A 27560-nucleotide genomic window follows, 5' to 3' on the forward strand; every position below is an offset into this window, starting at 1 on the left:
TAACAACCATGTCTTACTAACACAAACAAAAGACGTTTTTACGACAATTCTGACGATTTTGAGTGAGGTTTTTACCCGATACTTAGATAAATTTCAATAAAACATTTTCATTTCTCATTCTAGTTACCATAAGCCCATATTAATTATGAATCTTTTTAACCGACTTCAAAAAAGGAGGAGGTTATTAATTCGTTATCATTTCGTCGGAAACTTTTTTTTTATGTATGTTCCTGAATTTCTCGTAGACGCGTGGACCGATTTTCAACCGACTTCCAAAAGGAGGAGGTTATCAATTCGTCTGTATTTATTTATTTTTTTTTTTTTTATGTTTGTTACCTCATAACTTTTCACTGGGTGGACCGATTTTGATAATTTTTTTTTTGTTTGAAAGGTAGTGCTTCCCGTGGGGTCCCATTTTTTTTTTATTTTTTTCCGATGACGGTATCCATATGAAAACGACATAAGTCTTAAATTTGCATTATGTATATGCGCGACAAATAGGTGAATAACTGAAAATCACGTTAACCAATTTTGATAATTCTTTTTTATTATAAAATATATACTTCAAGGGTAATTTGGTGAAAGTTTGGTAAGGTTCTGAGCACAGGATCCATGACAAAGTAACGGAAAGGAAGGGAACGGAACAATTCTGAGGAGCACGTTAGCGATACTCAGTCGAATCTTTTATTTATAGGTTATTTGGATATTTGAGTCACCTTCCGTAATGTGGTTATGTTTATGTTATTATCATAGTCGAATATTATAATCAACTAGCTACCCACCCTGGCTTCGCACGGGTGCAACACTGATACTAAATATACTACAGAATTTGTTTATTTACGACATCACATCGCAAACTTCTAAAATTATCAGTGTTTCTTTACTATATTGTTCATGTATTATATACACAAACCTTCCCCTTGAATTACACTATCTTTTAAAAAAAACCGCATCAAAATCCGTTGCGTAGATTTAAAGATATAGGGACAGAGAAAGCGACTTTGTTTTATACTATGTAGTGATGGAACTCCTATACGGCTCGCAGTAAGGGTGCGATATGGGGCAGAATTTCTTACTATCTTTAATCAAATTTTGTGTATGTGATGTGATGTCATATGATGTACGAAATACAGTTGGTCTTTTTCAAAGTTTTTTTGCTGAGTTCGATTACAGCTCTTTCGAGGGATCCTTGTAGTTTACGCCGCGTGACGTATTAAATCCGCATTTTCGAAAGTCTATTTTTGCTTTATTCGCAAGTTTCCTTTGAAATTGTCCTCGATGTAGTTTCTGACTCATATAAATATTAAAAAAAATTAGTTAGTCAACATCAGCTTCACTTAAAATAAAAAAATAAATAAAAAATTTAACAAAAAGAAAAACCGACTTCAAACAAAACACTATTTTAAAACAAATAAATATGCACGAAAAAGTAATAAAAATAATTGCGTATTCAACATATTTTTTAGAGTCTTCCTAAGTTAAATGAAATGAAAAATATTAGACTACTTAAAAGTCGATTAACGATTATATCATGTAGTTATAATTATTGTTATATTTGGAGTCGGTGTCAGCCAATATATCTATCAAAAAACAATACGAGAATACTTTAACAAATATGTTTTTTACAAATTACCTTTTACACAATAATATACTGGATCAATCAAGGGGCTCGTATCGCTTCTTTCTTTTGATTGTTGGGACAAGGGCACCGTGGCTGACACCGACTCCAAATATAACAATAATTATAACTACATGATATAATCGTTAATCGACTTTTATGTAGTCTAATATTTTTCATTTCATTTAACTTAGGAAGACTCTAAAAAATATGTTGAATACGCAATTATTTTTATTACTTTTTCGTGCATATTTATTTGTTTTAAAATAGTGTTTTGTTTGAAGTCAGTTTTTCTTTTTGTTAAAATTTTTATTTATAAAAATTCTTTTTTTGTCTGAAAGGTGGCTCCTTTTAATTGGTCCCATATTAATTAATACAGGTTCTGATGATATGATCTTGGAGAAATCGAGGGGAACCCTCATATTTTATAGGCACATGTACCCAGTTTTACATAATTTCTAAGTTATATTGGCATTTGCTTCTGCCAATCACAATATTATACTGCTGAACTGATGATGGAAGGTGTAAGTCCTCAATTACTAGGAGTTAGGAAATAGTTCTTTGAACATTATATGGATTATGCGGATTTATACTCCTCTTCGTATCTTTTATGAAGAGAAGTACAGGTTCACTAAACATTTCTTTTGTTACGTTATTATTGGGTATATCATGCACCACATATAAGTTTTATTGAAATAGGTTCAGCGCTATTTGAAAAAATCAACAAATAACCATTTGTTAGATTAGGACTTTTAATTTCTATTTTGAGAAAATAACACTAAAAAGAGTAAAATAAAATATTTAAAAAAAAATAGCACCGACTTCAAATTGATCACCAAAAAGTAATAAAATAATTTGATTTAAACACGTATTATTGAAGTCGGACGATTTTGAGTGAAAAACAAAATGTAGAAATATTTACGGTGATCGGCATGGAAATTTATTAATAGATATGATTGTATTTTATGTTAGTTGTTATTTAAATATATTTTGTCATGATCTTATATAGTCTGTAATATAACTGAATAGTAAAAACTAAAAACCATATAATTGTTGCTAAGTGTCAATAGTTGTGAAAACCAGATTGATGTTGATGATTTTAATTCAAACATCGGGAACTTTTTAATTTGATTATTAAAAGTTCTAAGTTTTCACTTCTATCGGCAGTCCCTTTAACTGCCAATTATTTTTTTAACGAGTCGTTTAAAGGTGTTAGCTTTCTTGATTTAAGTTAAGTTAGGTTTGCAAAGTCAAGAGGATGTAGTTTTTTTTTGAATAAGTGTATCAGTTCAAAGTAATAATAATTGGTAACACACATAATTTATTTAAAATTGTACACATTTTTCGAGGGATATTTTTATAAAAATTTTATTCGACTTTTTAAATTCTCAGAATGTAACAAAATTTTAGCAAACGTTTGTTTTACAGTTGAGAATCAAATTCGCTCCAGCAGTGCAAACTTTTGTCCGAATTTATATAAAATTCTACCATTTCCTAGCAAACGGCGTGCCACCTCTTTACCTAAGCCCTGACAACGCCCTCCATAAAATAGGGGAGTAGATTGTTTCCAACATTCTGCCGGAAGACACAGAATGGATTCGGACTAATACACGAACCCTTCCTTTACCCTCGCATTTAAAATAGAAAATGCCTTCGGTCGCGATTTCCGCCGGTCTATTGTCTGCTCGGCTGCGCTCAACCCTTTCACATTGAAACGAAAACTGTTTGCACAAATGTGTGATTTATTCGGTAAAAGGTGTTTCTTGAATTATATTCAACAACCAATAATATACCAGATATGATACTATATCAAAGTATAAAACCTATATATAATCTTTTCACACTGAACTGCATCACATTTTACTTATATATTTTTTTTAAACTCTACGAGTATATATATATAGTTGAAATTGGTGAAAACTTTTTTATTAATACGATAAAATTGACATATTTTCATTTAAATTCATCTTTTTATAATCGAGAATATTGTATCAACTGATAAGAAAGTTACTACTACAAATATATGGAGAGTACATAGGTCATTTAATGTATTATGTGTGATATACACAGACGTTACTCAATCAACTTCGCCTGATTCAGTTATTCTCGTTCTACGAACGCTGCGTCGCGTCACGTCCAGAAAATTGTTTAAATAAACAAGTTCAAAACGTGTGCAAAATTCCAAGTTCTAACGATGAAGTTTGCTACCATTTTATTTCTGTCACTAACCGGTGCTTCTCTCGTTCAAAGTACGCATTTGATTTTAGGCGACGCGAGCAAGAAACAGCTGATTTATCACACGTCATCGCAATATCATTCGATACCTTTTATGAAGAGGGTGAAAAATGTATTTTATTCCAGTCCCGATCAGAGATCTATAAATGTAAGTGCGGTATAAATAAATAACATTAGTGTGTAGATGAGATCTGAATAGGACTCGACGTCCCAGCGACGTTTGCAAATAGTGTATCAAAGTTTTATGTAGGTGTTCCATTACTCATGAACAATCAGCGACGGGTCACTCAGATTTATATTATTATAAATTGTTACATATCTTTATGAATTGTTATGTGAGAGAATTATTCTAGAAGGTTATGGTATGTAGTGAATAAAGTTATTCGAATTTGATTATTCTTTCGGGAAATATAATTTAACGTTACTATGAAAACGTTCATCAGTTTAATGGTTTAATTTTTACATGTGTTTTTACACTTAATTTACTTTACTTCATTATATAATTATACTACATCGTAAGGTTGAAGCAATAGGCGATCGCGATAGGGTCATACGTTGACAAATGTACTAACATTTGAATTCATACCTACAACAACAGAATTTATGCATTTTATTACAAAGAAAGAATAGCACATAATATATTTTCAGTACTTTAAAAGTAAAACATAAAAAAATATATTCACAGAGCGCAGACATCACTGTGCAAGAAAATTGAGATCAACTGTTCCCATTATTATTCAAGTTTCATTTGTAAATAAAGTTACATAGTTACTGCAAAATTCAATAATAATACTTTACTAATTCCAGGCAATACTGGCGTACGATAATCTTCACACGTCCGCCACGGCAACTGTCACAGCAGGAGGCTTGGGTCACACCTACGTTAATATTCGATTAAAGAGCGAACGTGGTTTTGCATTGGATTACGATATTGGCATTTATTCATAATCGCATTGAGTTTTATTATTATACAAAGTCAATTTACAGATTATAAGTTATGGTTATAATTATTTATTAAATTATAATTTATTAGTAAAATTTTTGAATTTTAAATTAAAAGTTTATAAAAAAATATCCCCAAAAAACTGACAGTAGATTATTATTATTAATATAGCTGTTTATTTATATCATATATATCATATCATCAGCCTTTTTCTGTCCACTGCTGAACATAGGCCTCGCCCAAAGCGCGCCACGCTGGTCGGTCCTCTCATCCACCCTCCACCGGCGAAAGTGGGTCATAACATCAATCTTAATATAATAGTAAGCACAGATACCTCAGTAGTTTCAACGAATGAGTGCAAACGTCGTGAGAAATTCATCTTCCTATGTATCCACCAACCATAATTGGAGTAGCGTGGTGGAATAAGCTGTAACCGTTCTCTTCAAAAGGCTTGAATACTTTTCACAGGACATTCACAGGCTATTAATAATATAATGTTTCGTATGTGTACATGTGCGTACGTACATGTAAAATAAAGAGCGGAAATGACCCAGTGATTAAAACGCGTGCATATTAACCGATGATTTCGGGTTCAAACCCAGGCAAGCACCTCTATATATAGAGGGAAATATACAGACTGTTACTTTACTTTTACTTACATGTTAAATATATTAACTACAACAATTACTAAATAATTTGATTAAACGAATAAAGAGAATATTATACCAAAGACGAAACAATTGATAATATACAAGCAATGCAAACATCTTACGTTATATTACTTTATATTACTTTATATTATATTACGTTATATTACGTTATATTACTTTATATTTTACTAGCTGTGCCCATGACTTCGTGCACGATTTAATTTAACAAAAATGTATTGTTGTAACCTATTAAGTTAGTCCTTATTACATCAGCTATCTGCAATTGAAAGTCCAGTCAAAATCGGTCAAGCAGTTCGAGAGATTAGCCGCAACAACCAGACAAAAATTGAATAAAGCATATTTTTGTGTATGCAACGTGTACACAATAAGCATTCAGTAAAAAGCGATTATTTAAATGTTAAAAACTGATACTCCAATTAAATTACATGTATATAAGATGAATATTTATTTTTAAAATAAATGACTCAATTAAACCTTTTCATGTTTTCGTATATTTGATAAAAATAAAGTTAATTTTGGTAGCGTCAACAACTCGAGAGTTATCTTTAGCAACACTATTCCTATTGTATAGAAATGTGGAAGGGCAAATTTTATCAGCGGTAAGACGTAACACAGAGTGCGGTGTGACATCAGAGGCAAATTGGAGGAGACAACATGCTTTTAGCGTTGACTCAGACGCAGCCCCTGCAGATAGTGGCAGAATAGGATCAACAGCATTGATTGGTGCAAGTCACGAGAGTTATCGTTATGACGTATTTTGATTGGCTGTTATTTAATAAAAGTAAAGAAGCAGAGACGGCTCATTGGTTCAAACAATCGCTAATATACATAAATTGCGGGGAATTTACAAATGCTTAATAATAAATTAGTTAGGAACACATAGTTTCTAATTTTGTACTGGACGCTGAGCGAAAACAATGTCTCCAAATACCATCAATGTTTTCAAGTTCTTCTCAAATTAATAGGATATAGGATAATTTAATCTTCTAAGAGATATTTATTTCTAACTTTTTACACATAAATTATGATACCTAGGCTAAAAGCATAATATAAAAAATAACTATAATTTACACCCTATATATAATACTCGAGAATAGTGAAGCGTTATACTAATGCATTTTTTAGTATTGGATTATTAATTTCCTCTTGTTAAAATCGCGATCTTCGTTTATTGTTTACCTGTGCCATTACCATTGAATATATTTATTATTATTCAAATAATAGATGAATAATTTTATATTAACGGGTCAAAGCTGAAAATCATTTGGATGATATATGTATCATATGGTATAGTAAAAAACTTTTAAGAGGAGTATTAAGGTAAAATCCGAAATTTTCTCCACTATGAATGACGTCATGAATTAAACTCCCAATCATGACCAACACTATTTGTTTTAAGAGATTATTTTACACACGAATACAAAGCTACAGCTGTTAATTCAATTATTTAGAATATTCTAATACGAAAACCAACAAATCATAAATATTTAGTTTCAACAAACGCAAACAAAGGGATATCATAAATTACGATTATTTTTTTCTTTAACGCCTTACATTAAAAGCACGCTAGCTCATGCTATCAAATATCTAGTAATGTTCCGTATATTTAACGTAGCTCTAATGAATAGTTAAATAAATGTATTGCTTTATTTCTGCAAATGAAATACGTTACAGTTTTAATCATTTGATTTAATGAACGTGAATACTAAAATAGCTTTCTATAATTCATTCGTTACCCGCTCTGGTTTCGCACGGGTGCAATTCTGATACCAAATATACTACAGAATTTGTTTATTTACAACATCACTTTAGACACTCGACTGTTTCTTTACTATACATACATGTATTATATAAAAAAAGCATTCTCTCGAATCACTCTATCTATTAAAAAACGAATCAAAATCCGTTGCGTAGTTTTAAAGATCTAAGCCTACGTAGGGACAGATAGCGGTGAAGTAACTACATCACCAATGTCTAAATATGATTCATTTGTTTTCCTTTCAAACGATGCAATATAGCGATTGTTGTTGCTAAATAAAATGGAAATACATTTCAAAACTTGGACCAACAGAATACTTTACGCCTTAGTAGTAACTTATATTAGATACTGTTTTAAGAAGGTACTTTATACGTACATCTTAACTTGTAAAAATTTCATCTTGCTTTTGTCTTCGTATCGTCTTGCTGATGGTTTAAGTAAAGTTCTGACACGTTTCAGCTGTATTTCGACGATATATATGTAAAGAATTATTTGTTAAGTTTGAACAAAATTCACATATAAATAGTATCATTTTGACAAATGTTAGTCAGTGCAACTACAGGCACAAGGGACATAACATCTTAGTTTCCAAAGTTGGTGGCAAATTGACGATCTAAGGAGTAGTTGATATTTCTTACAGCGTCATTGTCTATGGGTGATTGTGACCACTTACCATCAGGTGGCCTATATCCTCGTCCGCCAACCTATACCATAAAAACAAAAACAATTATACAAAACGCATTAAACAATATACTAAAACAGCATATAATAATTTGTATTAGTACTAATGTACTCGAAAACTGTTGTAATATGTAGTATAATTAATTTGGTTTGTTTAATGATAAAGCCATAAATTGAAATTGTAACATAATAATTACTTACTAATCATTAATATTAGCATCGGTAATAATTAAACTCTATAGATAATTTGTTAATTAATTATGATCTGATTATTATATTCGAGTTGATTTTTAACTATTACTAATTCAGATAAAATGTTCTATGGACTTAGTTTGAATTACGGGGATAATTCGTGTGCTTGGTTACATTTTATAAAATTTTAAAGCTGAAGTTTCAGCTACTACATAAAAGACAGTCAAAAAATATTTAGTTAACATAATATACTGGTTTCCAAGTTTGGTGGCGCATTGATAGATATAGTAAGGAATGGGTACTATATTTTACGAAGGAATCGTTTATGGGCGGTGTTAACCAACAACTAAGTGAACCTTTTACAAATAACTACGTAAAAAATCTCTTATCAAATAATTTAGTATCAATGTCAAGCCGATTATGAGTAATTTTCCTTTAATCGAAATAAGATTAACTCTTGTGCCAATTAAATAATAAAAAAAATTGTAATAAATACTCAAACCTCGAACCTATTCTAAATTTGAATTTGCAAACGCATGAGAAACAATTTTCTATCGTTAAATATTTACTACGTTCAGTATACAAAACAGTGGAACAGTAAATTAAGCTTTTAATTCCTCTCTGCAGGGCATGAGGCTCTTCTTATTAAAGAGATTTCGAAATAATCCGCCACGCTGTGTTACACTTTGTGCGATACTGCTTTGCTAGCTTTTATCTTAGTTAGTTAGTGCTATTTTCGCTACGAAAACTATAATTAATTGGATAAATTAATGAACTTCTAATGTAATAAGATTTTTTTGTTAAAAATAGTATTAAAGTCTTGTTATTGTCATAAATAATGTCTATTTCACTTTTCGGAAACGTTATAGAATAGTTTTTAACCTGTATAGTAAAGTAAAGTAAAGTAAAGTAACAGCCTGTAAATTTCCCACTGTTGGGCTAATGGCCTCCTCTCCCATTAAGAAGAGGGCTTGGAACATATTCCACCACACTGTTCCAATGCGGGTTGGTGGAATGCACATGTAGCAGAATTTCAATGAAATTGGACACATGCCGGTTTCCTCACGATGTTTTCCTTCACCGCCGATCACAAGATGAATTATGAACCCAAATTAAGCACATATAAATAGTGGTGCTTGCCTGGGTTTGAACCCGAAACTCCTCAACCTGTATAAAACAGTATAACAAATACAGTGTCATACGATACGCCACTAAATAATCACTCCTCAAAGCGCTTATATCGCTTTATCAAGCGCCCAGTTAATTAAAATCGAAGTGCACTACAAAGTTCAACACTAAGGTACGGTGCTCAAATTACAGCGCTTTGTGCACTCAGCAAATCGATATCAGTCTAATCCAACCCTTCGGCGTGCCGGGCAATTAGTGCTTGCCGTCCGATCCAACCGTCGATTCATACGACCTATTACCTGGACATATACCCGGCTCCGATTCAAATGGACTCGAAATAGCAGCCGTTTAAGCCGAGTAATGGTTGAACTGATTCGGCTAACTGAATTTTTCTGTCTATGGCCGAAAATGTAAAAGAATCTTACCTGAACTGCAGTTGTAACTTGGTTTTTTTACATGTCGGTTCGTGTTTTTATCAGATACAAAATAACTATGAAATCTCGTTTTTTTTATTTCTGAAGCTGTCACTTATCATTTATTTTATTATTTAATTGTATTTCACTTTAAAACTGCACTATAATATGCTCTCGAACAATAAAGGGTTAAGTAACCAAACCGTCTGCCTCGTCGGTCTAGTCTTTGTCTGCCCGTTTGCCTAAAAAGGCCGCTAACCTGATATTCTGGACACGACCCTTAGTCGGGCTAGTAAAATTTGAATTATGATTCGAGAATTTTCCAGTAGGTCTTTAAACTGACAGTGCTTACCTGAGATTATGAAACAAATAACGGATGAAGCTTGAGGAACATTATAGTAATAATATTCTATAATAATATAGCAAAAGGAAAATAGATTCAAACGTGAAAGCAAAATCCTTGTTGTTTATTTATTTATTTATTAAGATCCTCCAGGAGTAAATACATTAACACAATATTAGTAACAATAACAACATAAAGCTTAAAACTAAATGCATTACCTATAAAGGAGAATACCTCATGCAATGTGGATATAAAAGGAGCTTACACGATAAAAATATGTACATTTACAAGTTTAAAAATATTATGCTAATTGAAAAGTTACAAAAAAAAAATATACTTAACAAAAAGATTTGCAAAAAAAAGAGATTTTAAAAAAAAAATGATAACGAAACAATAACAATCAAATGGCTAATAATTCTAACATTTTCTTACGGAACTTAGATAAAGAGTCACCAAATGGATCAAGGGAGGCACTGTGCTCGTTTAAGATTTTACAAAAACGTGCGACAGGTGAGTTACTTCCTAAGACGGTTTTACGAAAAGGTCTTACTAATGGCGCTATCGGTTTTCGTGGGTATCTAGCAAGAACATTTAAATTTATTCTAGAAACTAGAAAAGAATTATCATATAAACTATTTAGAGATTTGAATAAAAACATTAAATCTAGCATGTCACGCCGTTGACTTAAGGAAATAATTTTGAACTACTTTAGTCTGTCATTGTAGGTAGGAAGTAATTTGGCTTTACCTAAAGAAAATGTAAGATGGTAAAGAAAACGTTTTTGAATTCTCTCTAGTCTTAAACTGTGAGTTGCGTAATGTGGCCTCCACACAACACTTGCATATTCCAAAATGCTCCTGACAAAACTGTTGAACAATATGATCTTAGTTTTTGGATTTCGAAACAGTTTACCGTTTCTGATAACGAAACCCAACATTTTAGATGCCCTGCTAATTATGTTGTCCATATGTGATATAAAAGTTAATTTTTTATCAAAGACCACCCCAAGATCCCTAATCGTATCTACGGATTTGATATGATTGCCAGCTATATTATAATGCGTACTAATCTCATTATAATTTCTAGTGAAAGATATCCATGAACATTTATCTGGGTTGAGTTTCATACCATTATTTTGACACCAGTTGTACAATTGTGTTAAATCATCTTGTAAAAGGATTGTATCATTTGAATTCCCAATGATTTTAAGAAGTTTTACAGCATCAGCGTACAAATATGGGGTAGAATATTTAAGAGAACTAGTTAGGTCGTTTATGAATATATTGAATAATAACGGGCCTAAGTGTGAGCCCTGTGGAACTCCAGATATTACTTTGCGTTTACTAGATTGAAAACCGCTGGCAACAACATAAAAATGTCTGCTAGTAAGATAAGACTCAAGTAATCCTAACAGTGACCCTGTGAGACCACAAACGGACAGTTTTAAAATAAGAGCAGAAAATGGCACAAGGTCAAAAGCCTTACTTAGGTCAGTGTAAATAACATCTACTCTTTTATTTCTATCGACAGATTCAAATAAAATTTCTGAGAAATTCACTAAGTTCGTACATGTAGACCGTCCAGCAACAAAGCCATACTGATGATTACTGAACAAGCATCTAACATGGTTGTAAATATATGGGTAAATTAATGACTCAAACACTTTTCCAAATATCGAGAGAATTGAAATGGGCCTGTAGTTTTTCACATTATTTTTCTCACCACTTTTGAAAATGGGAACTACTTTTGCAGTCTTCCATTTCGAAGGAAATATCCCCAATCGTAGCGAAGTGTTGAATATAAGTTGTTGGAAACAACGCTTCATTTTGTTAATACCTCAAGTGTTGACAACACTTTTCATAATTTGAAATGTTTTCATCTTCGTGGCAACGGACCAACATTATTTTAGTTTTGGTATAATTAAATTTATAGACTAGATAGACCTATATGTAGATAACGATATTATTGCACTAAATTTAAAAAATAAAAAGAAATTTGTAATAAATTTGCATGCAAAAGCGACCTTATCACTAATGGCTACTTTACATAAGACAGCCATTTATTTATTTTAAACCAATTAATACACATTTACATTCATTGAGCGCTATTATTAGCTAATGAGATGCACTATTTAATGTTCCCGACAAGTGACGTCACACGCCACGTCACATCTTTCGAAGCGTATCTGCAGCGAAATTACGGAAATTTCGATGCAACCGTAACTATCTATTGAAATATGTTACAATCGATAAATCGGTGGTAGGGCTGTGTACAAGCCCGCCTGGGTATTATACACTTATTAGATATTCTACCGCCAAGCAATAGTACTCAGTATTGTTGTGTTCTGGCTTAAAGGTTGAGTTGAGCCAGTGCAACTGCAGGCATATCACAAGGGACTTAACATCTTAGTTCCCAGGGTTGGTGCCGCATTGGTGATTGTAATAAGACAACACAGTATAAATGGTTTTATTCTACATAAAATAGTACATAGTTCTTGGTGTGACATAATGACATAAGTTATAAAATAATATAAAATAAAAAGGTTCAATATTACTACAGTGATATTTCTTACTGCGTCATTGCCTATGGGTGATGGTGACCATTAGGTGGCCCATATGCTCGTCAGCGAACCTGTAATATTAAAAAATGGTATTGTGTTACTTTTCGTTCTCTTGTATGCATTACCTACACTACGGAACAATTTTTGTAACTTAATGATACATAAAGGCTTTCTTAAATCACAAACAAAGGTAATTGTTATTATCTAATGTTGTTCTTACGTTTATCTCTGAAACTGCATGTAAGAACATTACGGCAATCTACGAGCAATTCTCTTGATGATAATGGTCTTGTTTATATGGACTTTAGTATTTAGGGAACACGCTGTATAAGAAAAGATAGCTTTAGTACTTTATTCCTAATGCTTTGTAGCTTTCAGTAAAGTCTTAGTTTCAACTTAGATAAAGCCAACGTTGGTAATATGTATGAAAAACTGAGATAAATGAAAATAATTATGCAATTATTAAATTCCTTAAGTTTATTATGTGCCTGGTATCGTGCGTGTGTCTGGTGTTAAAGCATTAGGCTCAGTATGTAGGCAAGGCCTATTAATAATACCTAGAAAATATTAATCGAAATCATATTCAACTTCTTTTGAAATCTACTACCAATAATTGAGATAAAATCTATGTTTCTAGTTTTACATATATCATTCATTTTTTTCGTCTTACGAAACCTTCCCTTACAGCAAAAGTTAATAAATTAAATTTACCCGTTAGTTCTTGTGTATATTGAAGAATCACGCAGCAGAGGGCTAAGATATTTGCGTTTCGTAATACAATTTAAAGTTTTGGAGCCCACATGAGGTATGTCTGGTTACCATGGCAACGCCCCAGCGAATGGTCCGCTAAAATTTCACGAAATGTACAGTATAGGGATAAATGAAACAATTTTCCGAGTTGAATATCATTAGCTCACATTTAACAATTTTAATCATAAAACAAAATATTCGAGGTTAATGAAAATATATGTTTAAATCCTATCAACTTATTTTATAATCACATAAAACTGCATATTTAATACTAGTTGTCGCTCACGGCTTCGCTTGCGTTAGTTGCTATGTGTTAGACAAAAAACGTAGCCTGCCCTTACTTGCAATTCAAGTTTGCTTCACACCAAATTTAATCATGATAGATTCATTGGTTTGATCGTGAAAGAGCGACAGACATACAAAGTTACTTTCAAAATCATAATATTAATATAGATATCTGAACTATAATTTAAAGACTCCATAAAACTAACGTTAAAAATTTATAAATCCATCAAAACAAACGCATAAAAATAACGCAGTAAAATAAAATAAAAACATCCACATTTAATTTAAAAAAATATTCGATTCCAATTTCAAATTTATTTAAAATAGTGCATTTCACACTGACAGTAAAAGCATTGTTTCGTATAAAACGCGATCACAAAAAACTTTTTGCGCAAAACAATGCACCTGTGGACGATCAGTCGATGTACCTGTATTGATTCGTCATACATCACTGCGGATACTACGTTATAAACGTCCATATAGAGACATGCAGTCCATATATCTAGTACAATAAATTTGAAGACTTCCACGCTTTAAACTATTTTCACTTTAATTTCTGGAACTATTAGTACTATGGATGACCATAGAAGGTTCCACGTAAAATGTAATTTAATTACTTGAAACTATGAAAGGTCATTGGACAGTCGCATGTTTTAATCACTGTTATTTGGTGGTTGGTCTGTGTACATATATGTATTCGGTACTACTTCCTTATCATATATTTTACCACAAAGCAGCAATACTGTATTGTTGTGTTTCGGTAAAGGGTTAGTGAGCCAACGTAATTACAGGCTCGAAGGACATGCCATATCTTATTTTATATTTCCTTAATACACAAGGTTAGTAACGTTTTGGGAATGTTAGGAATGATTTATTTTTAAACCAGACTTTAGGCAATGGTTACCTATGCCATAAAACATGCGACACGACCTCTGTCGAGGTCGAGTAGTGTGTACACTGGTTTTCATGAGTACGAGTGGATGTAGAAAAAGTTCATTAGTTTTTTATGTTGCCTTGGGTCTGGGTGTTTGTGGTACCGTCGCTACTTCTGATTCTCCATAATACAAGTGCTTTAGCAACTTACATTAAGATCAGTGTAATGTTTATGTTTAATTTTATTATATTACCAATATTTATTATTATTAAAACATAAACATAAATTCATGCAATAATATATATTCAAGGATAGGGTATATTATAAAATTCCTTAAAAACCTTAAACTTTTTATAGATTTTCTAAGACTTCTATCTATCTATATTAAATCGCGTTGTATCGTCAACCGAGAATATAAAACCGTGAGAGATAAACCTCTGAATCCATCTCCATAAAATGTGAGGGCGAAGGCCCCTTCACTTGGTTGTTACAATTATTACCACTGAATAAACGATTCCACTTACGCATATGTTGAAGTAAGCTATGAAAATTACCTACTAATGCTATCCAACAAAGTAGGCGGTTTTTCTTGAGTGTTTTCGTAAGTACCTTTTTAAAAGCTACGTTTATGCTATTTAAATAGCTGTGCTCGCAACTTTGGGCACGTTTTAATTTAACACTAAATCTAAAAAATAGCCTAAGTTACTCTATTACATAAAAGGCTCGTCAAAATCGGCCTAACTATATCTGAGATAAGCCGGAACAAACGGACAGACAAACAAATATTGTAAAAAAAAATGATATTTTGGTATATGTACGGTGTATTACAATATTACAAACAGACATTCCAATTTTATTACAAAAAGCATGTAGATTTATTTTTGCACAACATATTTTTTTTATTGATTTCGTTTAAATATAAATTATTTCAAAGACAGAACAGACATTCTCTTTTTTTTCAATGTGGACAAAAGTATAACTACTATAAAAAAAACTGTATGTTTTTAACTCCAGTAAGATAGTGTATTGAAAATGTACTGCCTTAATTTTTATCCCTTCAATATATTGAAATAAATGTAACTGACGTGGGTTCAATTTGTAAGTATAATTCATCCCAACTTAACCTCAGCTATCCGCATTACTAATGAGAGTAGGGGCTTCAATAATATTGGATAGACTCTTGAAGAATCACAGCGCCGCAATAAATGTAATGAGATAGAACCGGTGCATATACATACAAATATAAAGTCAGTTGAAGTTTTCAATTACAATATAATTAAAGAAGTTGTATTTCTATTTTCCATCGTATTCAATTTCGTAACTTTACACGTATAGTAAGACGCAACTTAGATGTAGCATCGGCAAAATTCGTAAAACCGATCACTTCGGAATTAAGTACGCTATCCCGAATTATCGATATTTATTTCTTATGTGAATATGATCTTTACGCAAATAACTTGTAATTTCATATGACCTAATATATTCGTCAATTCGACACGTCGATTTACACGCACTCGCTGTCTCGGGTTGAACTGACGCGGGAATCTATAGCGACGAATAGCGTTGAATGGCGCGATAGAGAGCTATTTCTATTGCTTGTGTAAATCGGCAGTAATCGGTTTTATTGAATTTGCCGATGCTACATCTAATTTGTGTCGTGCTATACGTACATATTTTTTCACATATTTTATCACATTTAAAGAATAGAACATATTCATATTTTTATATAAAATATGAATGTATTCATTCTATTTTTGAAATGAAATAAATTATTTAAAAACGCATAGAAAGTGTTGAAACCTCTTATACTACCAGAGCAGTCAATAAAAACTCGAAGCTATACTTCTTATACAAAAAACGATAAAAAATAACGATACGAAACGAATAGATGGTCTATTTAAACGAAAATCTCGATACTCCTTCGTATAGACGGAATATATCACCGAAGAGCAATGAAAAAAGAATCCATCGTCAGCAACAGTCGCTACATTTTATTTACTGTCATAAGGGTATTTACACGCTGTTTCTAAAGCAAAATAAATGTAACATTACTTATTTTATACACGTGATTCGAACAAATACACCCGATAATATTATATGATGTCATAATGAAACTTCTTTGTTGAAGTGCTTCAGTAACATTGTACTTTTAGTTTTGTGTAATATAAAACATACTACTTTCTAATCGACGCGGAAATTATACCGGTAATCTCTTTCATAAGAAACAAATGAATTCAAGAATATTAAATACTCCCGAAAAAATATTTATTCCAATCTTTACTACCTAGACACATATATAGGTTGCTTCGGTAGCTAGTTTATAGCGTAATATAAAAGTTCAGGGCTTAAAACTGATTAATGAATATAATATTTTCGTCAGGTCTTCGTAACATCCCGGAGAAAGGAAGTTGTAAGTGTAACAGCCTGGACTTTAAAAAGCACGTAAAGCCGTTAATTCTGTGCCTTATCTATCTCCGGTCGTGTCGGAATGCTTTCCCATCTGATTTTATGAGTGAAGGAATACGGTGTGGACCTTGTTTTAACAAACTTTAATATTTCCTACGTACTTAGTCAACTATGAAATATAACCAGTTTCTTAAGAAGTGTTTTACGATATTTAAATTTTTTCGTGTTTGCTCATTGATTAAATTTGTGACTTCTGCACAGTTGCGTAGCTGTTTGTTTTCGTTTAATCCTGACTTGTACATTTATTGATGCGCCTCGTGCCGCCATGCTCCCTCTCTGTCGCTCGCGTGTGCGTATAATTACTTGGTTTCTATATATTGTAATAGCAATTTAAAATAATAATTACAATTTAGTAACAAAACTCAAAAAAGCATCTCGTTCTTCCAAAAACCATCACGTTGAATGTTTGGCGTTTGCTGGGCGTCCAGGAAATATAATTCTCGTATGGAAAACCATTGGAATTAAAACCATATGTTATCACGAATCCGTTGAAATAAAGTGGAAACTAACTGATATGCGTTTTCGCAAACAAACGCAAAGTTTACAGTTTTATCATATGCGCATATAGCCGAAGTAAGTTCACTCCAATCTTATTCTCAACATATCTTGTGATACTTACAGTTTCAAATTGTTCAACAAACTTCGTCCGTAAGAAGCCTTATGGAGGGATTTTCTGATTCTAGTTGGGATTTTCCAGGAGTTATCCGCGTCGATGTATGTTTTCTTTGAGCTAAACTTGCTTTTGTTTAACAGGAACTTTTATAAAAATAACAAAACATTATCGAAGATTTATTTTGAACATAACGTGTCGATGAGTGGATGAATAATAAAAACAAAAATGTCTATAAATAAGGATTTAGATTACTATTTTAATCTTCTACATTCGGAATATCTAGCACGCGTATTTAAAGTCTTGTAACATCTATATCAATTTGTACATAACCTGCCTCCCTACTTACTTACCTCTAATTAATTTTATATGTATCTATACCCATTTTTGTGTTTACAACTAATTATTTGTAGCATTTGAAATTTTCCTCAATATAGTTTAAAATGTATATTTTATAGTGTGTAAGTTATGCAATACGTCATTTTTAATAAAATTACTAATCTAAGTAAAAATAACTATGAAAAAAGTTAAAAAGTGTTCGTTACGTAACTTTCGTAACAAAATTTTATTACGTTTGAACCATAAAAGAAAATACAGATAAGAATTAACATTGTCATATAAAACAAATATCTTTGAAACCTCAGCAAAATTTATTTGATACCGTTCAACTAAATAACAATCAAAACAAAATGCTCACTTCTGCACGATAAACTCTATTCAATAAAGGAGATTGTTGAAGTTTAAAAGAAATTCAGAAAATTCAAGCTCGTCGAGTGAATTCCTAGAAAACGTAGCATCGTACGATTCTAGCTATAACAATGTAGCGGGGAATGAACTCGGGTAAATCCGGGCTTACGAAACAATCCCACCATAACCCTCACTGTGAGATGGATAGCTGCAAAATATACCTAAAATTTTATTAACTACTGTTGTGACGAATTTTTACATATAATAAAAAGACAATAACGACACTCATTATGTTTTTTTTTAAGTAGACAATGTTAAGATATTCATTTTAAATTGAAGACAAAATAATCATTTCAAAACACTATAATTAGTATATGACTCAGTGTGTTATATATCGATATAGAATATATCAAGAAAATATAATATATTTTCCTATTGTACAATACCAGGTGACTAGTCAAAGTTGTCTACTTATAACACATAATTATTATCAAGAAGTTTGCTCTGTGTGTATATAATTTAAGCAAGCATAATTAATACTCTAGTATTTACTTTTGATCGTAATTTAGTCATAAAGTATTTGAATTAAGGGAACAAGTCTCCCTAAATATTATGGATAACACGTATTCAAATTAGAAGACTAAAATCAGAACTAATGGTTCTGATTTTAGAATCGATATTGTTGATGCTAAGGAAAAATACAAACACAACAATGGAAAGCATTTTCGTCGAATGAAAACCATAATTTCAATATAATATTTAAAATGTGACTTACTAACCAGGAAACTTCAATAGCAGAATCCGTTATTTCCGCTACTTCTGTTCTGTGTCAAAATATCCAACGTTTAAGAAGTATGTTGTAATGGTATAAAATAAACAGAAGGCGCAATGAAAAGTACATGTGATCTTTGTTTTAAAAGCTAAGTTTAGCTTAGCTTTACGATACAAACGGAGATTCGCTGAATATTGAATAATATATATATATATATATAAGAAGTATGTTGTAATGGTATAAAATAAACAGAAGGCGCAATGAAAAGTACATGTGATCTTTGTTTTAAAAGCTAAGTTTAGCTTAGCTTTACGATACAAACGGAGATTCGCTGAATATTGAATAATATATATATATATATATATATATATATATATATATATATATATATATATATATATATATATATATATAAAATATATGTATTTACTTCGTGGTAGGGCTTTGTGCAAGCCTCTCTGGGTAGGTAACACCCACTTATCAGTTATTCTATCGCCAAACAACAGTACTCAGTATTGTTGTGTTCCGGTTTGAAGGGCAAGTGAGCCAGTGTAACTACAGGCACAAGGAGCATAACATCTTAGTTCCCAAGGTTGGTTGCGCATTGACGATGCAAAGAATAGTTAATATTTCTTACAGCGGCATTGTCTATGGGTGATGGTGACCATTTACTACCAAGTGACCCATATGAGCATATGGGCCACCTGGTAGTCCGCCGACCTATTTCATAAAATATATATATATATCAATAAGGAATGATTTATTCGAGTGACATCTGTATACTTCTCACAGTGCCAAATTTAAACAAGATTTTTAAAAAACCTTCATGATTTATAATTCATTAATTAATTATGACTGGGTACATTTATCTTTGATTTTTTTAATTATTTGATATATATGTTCAAAAGATTCTATATAATATGTTTACACATATAGGTATTTTATTGTTATAGCTAAACCATTTCAAATAATCATTGAAATAGGCGCCTTTCGTTAGTTCTCAACTCAATTTACCGTAAGAAATGTCCCTAAATAACATAAGTATGTTAAGCAAGTACTTTCTAATTTACAAGCGAGAAGACCTCTAGTTTTGAACTGCATTTGAACCAGGGTCTCATAAACTTCATCAACATAGCTCCACTTTGTTCTGGATTTCGAAGTAATTTTGTGAGCATAGATTTGCAGGTTCTGTGGCATTCGTTTCGCTGTAATCACTGCATTTAGTATTCTACTTCAAAATATATTTGCGGTAAATATAACGAAAGTTATTCAATATAACAAACAATAAAAGCAAGGTAATTCGCAACAGATTTTCGACTAACAGCGAAGTATGTGACTGAATGGAAATGGGACGAAATGTTTGCATATTGTTCACAATGGAAAAATCGATACTTAAATCCGATCGGTATCGATTTCAGTATCTATTTTTTACCAAAAGTAATGAATATATTTCATCTTTCATATTTATTTTACACTTTGGTAAAAATAAAAATATAAGCGATCCTTCGAAGTTCATAATAGTAAACTGATTCTTTGTAGTAAAAAAGTGGTCGCAAAAAATGGTGACTCATGTAATGTTACCACGAAAACAGTGTGTTAAAGGTTATACATGTACATAAAAATACCGTCCGAACCTTTATGTAAACTTAGCGTATTATATCCGCCATCAAATTAAAACTGAAATAAAATACAATACCTATGAAATGAAGATGGCACTTTTTATACTAAGTCCATAATGCATAGAATAAATTACATAAAACATAGATATGTAGTTATATAATTATACAGACAAATTGAAGACATGTTTAAAATGGGTAAAAAACGATTTGGTATATATCAAACTCAGTCTAAAATAACCCATAACCTATAAGCGGACATAAACAGCCGACATTGCTAAAAATTTTCCGAATGGAAAGGGAAAACGGGGCAAATGAGCATATGATCGGTATAAAAGCAATTATCTGACCCTTTTCATAACAGCCGGTTTTAATGTGTTAAAAGAAGGAAAAGGCCGGCAGATGAGTCATGGTATAACTTTTTTAGAAATTAATTATTTTTTTATATTCAAGCTTAATATTAATGTCAGTTTTTTTTCCATTTGTACCAGTATGAATATAATTTATGAAATAAATGAAAGCATTCACAAGACTGGCAATGTAAGAAACGTTGGCAAGGAGCCGCCAACTTTGGGAACTAAGATATGATGTCCCTTGTACCTATAGTTATTCTGGCTCACTCCCATTTCAAACCGGAATATAACTATACTAAGTATGTATGACATTTGAGACAAAGAACTGCTTAGTTTGTATAGTCTACAACTATAGATTTACAAGACACGACGAAATTACATGTAATTTCTCATACATCTGTTTATTGATGAAAACGAATTAAAATCCATCCGACGGGAAGCGACTTTGTTTCATGTTATGTTTAAATTGTAGGTTAAGGTTCTGTACTTGAATGAAAACTGAGCCGAGTAACTAGGCCGAGTATTCGGTTTTACAAACTTAAAGCCGAATAATACTCGGTAAAACTAGTAGTCGGTCATCACTAGTGAGGATTAAACAAAACATTTGTATAAATATGTTTGTGCTCAGCCTCGAGTAACAATGACATTGCTTTGAAATTACGTAAATACATATATCGAACATTGAAAAGAAATAAATTAAATTGTTATAGGTACTAGCCGTGCCCACGACTTCTAGCACGTTTAAATTAAAAAAAAAATTATCATTGTAACCTAAGTTATTTCTTATTACATCAGTGAAATTCCCGTCAATATCAGTCCAGCCGTTCCAAAGATTAACCGGAATAAACAGACAGACAGTCAAAAAATGTTATTTTGGTACCTGCACATGCATATGAATTTAGTTAAAAGAATTATTTTGATATTACAAATTGACACTCCAATTTTATTATAAGTATAGATAATATATTTTAGGTACAATTTTCAACGTAAATATGATTGACAGACTTAACTTTCATCAATTATAAATGTAACACTTCAACGGATTACGGAGACTGAATCAAAATTTATTGAGACTGTTCGAAAATAATTTCGAAAACTTTTAAAATACCTTGTCAGTAACTGAGAAGTAATCTGCGAATAGCCATTAATCATTTTGTCATGAGAAAAAGTTATAAACGAGATAATGTGCAATTCTTTGAAGGGTTTCAACAAAAACAATAATAGTATAAGACGTAGAAGGAATGATAAATATTTCTCAAAAACGTAATTGGAAAATGTAATTATTCTACATTATAATTGGCTTAATATACCTATAATATATACATATAGTTAAACATTTATTTCAATTTAATTAGTGTTATATTATATTTAAAATCGTAAACTATCTTTAAATAAAGTTATCTATCTTTGTAATTTTCATTAATAAATTAACTTAATAGGTATTAATGGTTGTTTACACAATATTAGTATATTGTAGTAAACAAGAAAAATAGAAACAAAAATAGTACCTACTTTATAATTTCAACGACGCAATTTATAACGGTGCTAATTCCAAAGAACAAAGTTCTTATTGTTTTGATGAAATTTAAAATATGTATATTTATTATTGATGACAATAAAATCGACTAACTATTATAATTTGCATAAACAATCCACAATCCACGCATTGTACAATCGGGGTGAGAAATTTTCACCTTATGATCTATTTTCGTGTGCTCATTATGAGCTATAATCTGTTTTACCAATTGAGAATGACATATTTGATTTAATGCTTAAATTCAAAAGGTACTAAGACTTGATAAAGGAATGAATTTGAAAAGTGACGAAATTTTTCTTACTCTGACTGTACATCATTTGACATTCAACTAAATATCTTTATCGATTAAATCTAACTCGATAAGAAAAATAAATAAATAATTCAAATTCGTTCGAAAATAGAACCATCCGAATGATCGATGACAATTTAAATATTTAAATTCTATAGTATCGGGTAAATAAACTGTTTAGAGCCGAGGCGGCGTTATCGTTCAAACATTAGTCATTCGACGCCGGATTGTCGTCCAGTTAAAACCTACATATGATAATGATACAGTGTTTACATATGTTTTATTTGGTGTCGACATGCGTGTTTCGTCAATAGTTTTGTTCTTATGTTGTTTGTACTATTGTGATACTTACGATATGATCATCGGTGATACCGTGCACAGAAAAATGGTATTCCATCAGAGGGTAAAGGACTTCGCGATACCCTTTAAAAAGAGAATAAAAGTTTTAACGTACACAGATCCGGAGAAAAGAATTATTAAGGTAATCAAATTATTATTCTATTTGTTTAAATTAATATCTATGTTTTTTTTTAGTTCATGATATTTATTATCGCCGGTTATATAACAGCTAAAAATATATAATTAGAAAAAATATTATAGTTTAAAACCATTTTATTGATTCTGATATTTAATTATTAATAGATGCTTACTATGAATGAACGTTCTCAAAAGATGTAATATGAAAAATAATATGACAACTGAATGTCTTTTAATAATTCAATAAGGAAATAATTCTTTAATACTCGAAATTGAATTCTAAATTTAAAAAAGCTTTCTGTATTAATTAATTTCAACGGACAGGTTTACTCTATAATCATTTAACACCTACCCCCTCTGTCCAGCTAAAAGGGTTGAACGTGCGTTTATATCAATTTCCTTTCATTAACAATGATTAATTTAGTAACTAAAATTATTGATGAAAGTTCTTTGTTGATTCACAAAACATTCTATAATTACGTATTTCAAATTGCATAAACGGTTTCGGGGAATTACTAACTAAACGTCCGTTAAAACACGCGATCGTTTAGGGTTTATAACATATTATACATAAACACCAATTGTTTATATTTAATGATGAATATTTCCGTAATGAAAACACGTAAGTCTAAGGTAAGTAAGCGTTTTGTGAAAACCCATGACCGCATAAATTATTTAAGTTTAATGTTCTTGTTTTATTAAAAAGTTAATTTATTTCATACTTTAAAAATGTTAAAAAATAAACTAGCTATGCTCGCGAATTCGTGCTCTAAGTAAATTAAATAATTTATTGTTGTAGCTTAAGTTATTCCTTGTTACTACTACAACTATCTGCCAGTGAAATGGTCGAGCCGTTGAAGAGATTAACTGGAACAAACAGACATACAGAAAAAAAATGATAATAAGTTATTTCAATATATGTACCGTTTATTATATGAAATATTACAAACAGATACTCCAATTTTATTATATGATTAAAATGTTTCTTCAAGGCAAATGGATTACTAATATTTAGTCTATACCTTCTACAATAATTTATATTTGATTAAAAGCTAACATTTAAATCTATATAATTATTTGTATTAATAATCCAAATTGGAATCCGTCTATCTGTCATCTTTTCACGGACAAAGCACTGAACCGAATTTGATGGTATTATGACGTAAGGATGAACTTCAAGAAAAGATACTTTTTTACAACCAAGATCTGCTGAACAACTCCTAAAACGAGCGACAGTATCTATTAAATATTTCATCACATTATGAACTATCGCAGTAACCTTTTTCGATAGACACTCAAGAATATTTTAAAAAAAGAATACCACAAATGACCAACAATTTAAAAAGAAAAACATATGTTTTTTTTTAAACGTTCAATATAAAAAGTTTTTATATCGAGAGATATAAATATTAATTTATTCATCGTATCATATTTCATGTCAAATGTTAATGCAATTATTTATGTTTATTTCATCATAGCCATGCATAATTTGCAAATTAACCATGTCCTATTTACCTACTTACTTGCCCTCTAAGTTAAAACGGCAATAGATTAAAATATTTCGTATTAATCGAAGGTCTCTTTTCATTTATAGGGTATAGCTGCTATAGATAACGACTTTTCACACGCCAGCGCGAATATCACGGATGGAGGAGTCGGTTTCTCACACGTGACAGTCAGAATGAAGAGTCAAAGGCATCATCCGTTGAATTTCGAAGTCGAAATATATGTTTGAAAGGATGTATGTGAACTTTGGTGTTTGAAACATTAATCGAGAGAGATTAGGCTTAAAAACTTAAATGTTTGTTGTATTGGACATGACGCGAGACGTCAATTTGTGTATAGCAATAGTAATCGGAATCTGCTGTTGTTTGTTTAACATATTTCACTATTGCATTGTTCGGAACGGCATTGTTTATGTATTGTAGTATTATATTTTATCTCTTCATGAAAATTTATGTAAATAATCGTCATCATCTTCATCACGATAGAACATATTTCTTAATAAATGGAATGTAATTAGAAGCATCTTCCATTTATATTTGTATTTTACTGTAATTATTTATTTATCTACTTTTATGCTACTTTTCAATAAGGTTATCAAAATATACTGTATGGACTTCAGTATATTGTAATTCCTTAGTCCTCTCTCTGTTTATTTAACCGAATAAAAAAAAAACTATTTATACTTTCTTATGACATAAATTCGATTTAAAAATATATAATATGTTGTTTTGAAACAGCTGACACTATTTAAATTATTTCTGCCCACATTAATTATTGTAAACACAATTAGAGAGGATTATGGAGTTTGCATACTGATAACATTTATTTCCTTAATTTATTAATATTTCCTCTACGTTAACAATGTCACGTTGTTTCTAAGGCGTGAGTCCAATGACTCATGAATTAAATGATATTTTGTCTAATGATAATTATTTGTTTTAATACTCCTGCTACAATAAATTAATTAATAGGAACAAAATGGTTTTAAAAATGGTAATAGATGTACGGAAGATTAATTTTCCTTTTATCGTAAACCAAGATGGCAACCAGGTTACAATAAGGTCAAGCACTACTGACAATGTATTATAATTCATCTTGTACGCGACGATGAAGGAAAATGCTGTGAGGAAACCTGCATCTATCGAATCGAAAAATAATTGAATACCTTAATGTTATTTTACACTGTACAATGTGTCGTATTGGTACAAATAGTATATCGAATATAAATATACATTTTTTCTCCTCAGCAGTAACAGCTAATGCTATTTATTTAAGTATTGAATCTTTTTTTTCTAAAAATGTATATAACCATCAAAAGACAACACACATACAATTTAAATATAAGCGATAATCTTAACTCACAACAATCATATTCACCTTTGAACCGTAAAAAGATAATATTTGCTTCAGCTGATTAACATTATTCTTTTACAAAACACACTACAAATATCGTTCTCTTGCAAAATACTGTTAGCATCACTTTGACGTGTTAATTGTTTTGACACATCCATTGTGAGACATAGAAGATTTATATACAACATCTATGGTCTATGATGTAATTTTTTTTGAGCGTCTAAAGTAATAATAATGAAATTTTTATTTATAGTATTTATATAGATAAAAGCTATCCTACTTTACTACTATATCAGACTTCTTCTTATTTAGTTACATTTATCCATGGAAAAAAATTTTTGTTTTATTTAACCCATGTAGTAGGCTGAGATGGCCCAGTGGTTAGAACGGGTACATCTAAATCGATGATTTCGTTTTCAAACCCAGGCAAGCACCACTATATGGATGTGCTTAATTTGTGTTTATAATTGATCTCGAGTTCAGCCGTGAAGGAAAACATCGTGAGAAAACCTGAATGTGTCTAATTTCATCGAAATTCTGCCACACGTTCATTCCACCAACCCTCATTGGAACAACGTAGTGGAATATGTTCCAAACCCTCTCCTTAATGGGAGAGGAGGCCTTAACCAAGCAGTGGGAAATTTACGGACTGTTACTTTACTTTTACTTTAAGTAGGCGCTTTACAAAGATAGTAAAAAAAAATTTATGTACAATAAAAAAAGTCGAGTCTGAAATTTAATTTTATTTAATTAACATACCCTTTTTAATTTCATTGCAAATGTTACCTCGAATAAAAATATAAGGTGTAAAGTTATTCCACTTATGAAATAGAATACATTAGGTCTGCGGTAGATTATCTAATGTACCTATAGGGTTTGTATTGCAACACATGCTGCTTCAATGACCAACCGCAACAATATTCCGCGTTATGTTTCAATGAATTATATTTTATACGTATATATGAACGAGCAAGCCTCGCAATATACTATATAAATTTGAGCCCTCGGAATAACACAAGGGCTAAGGCATGCGCAACGAAAGAATACGTAAACATACGAATCATTTTCCATACAACAGAAACGATTACATCTTCTCATTATATAACTAGACAAAAAATTATAAAAGTCGTTAAAAATTCATCAAAATGTTGTTAGCAAAATACATCGTGTCGTAACATATTGTTATTAATTATTATGTAACTTTTCTAACTTATTATATTTTAAATGTTGAATTACTTAAGTTTAATTTAATAATAGATGTTTATGCATAAGTTTTAAATGATTTATTTGAACATATTACTGACAATGCGGAAATGATAAGCAGAATAAGATAGTAATGACCAGAGAATAATTACAAACGTCAGAAGATTATTTTGCTTCGCATCTCCAATACATATTAAACGTGAGTCGATCTTAGCAACACCGTACCAAAAAACAATTGA

At 31.0% G+C, this 27560-nt stretch overlaps 1 protein-coding gene across 1 annotated transcript; it reads left to right on the forward strand.

Moving 5' to 3' along the window:
- Nucleotides 1–22982: 22982 nt before the first annotated feature.
- On the forward strand, nt 22983–25694 carry LOC124535447. Its single transcript, XM_047111668.1, has 2 exons — nt 22983–23263; nt 24854–25694. The coding sequence occupies exons 1-2, from the start codon at nt 23078–23080 to the stop codon at nt 24992–24994; spliced, it is 327 nt and encodes a 108-aa protein (XP_046967624.1). The 5' UTR covers nt 22983–23077; the 3' UTR covers nt 24995–25694.
- The last annotated feature ends 1866 nt before the right edge of the window (nt 25695–27560 follow it).

Source organism: Vanessa cardui, chromosome 14, assembly GCF_905220365.1.
Source record: "Vanessa cardui chromosome 14, ilVanCard2.1, whole genome shotgun sequence".
Taxonomy (NCBI): Eukaryota; Metazoa; Arthropoda; class Insecta; order Lepidoptera; family Nymphalidae; genus Vanessa; species Vanessa cardui.

Coding starts and splice junctions, on each gene's coding strand:
- LOC124535447 (XM_047111668.1), top strand. CDS start 23,078: ATGCGTGTTTCGTCAATAGTTTTGTTCTTATGTTGTTTGTACTATTGT. Junction 23,264..24,853: donor CGGAGAAAAGAATTATTAAG/GTAATCAAATTA, acceptor TTTCATTTATAG/GGTATAGCTGCTATAGATAA.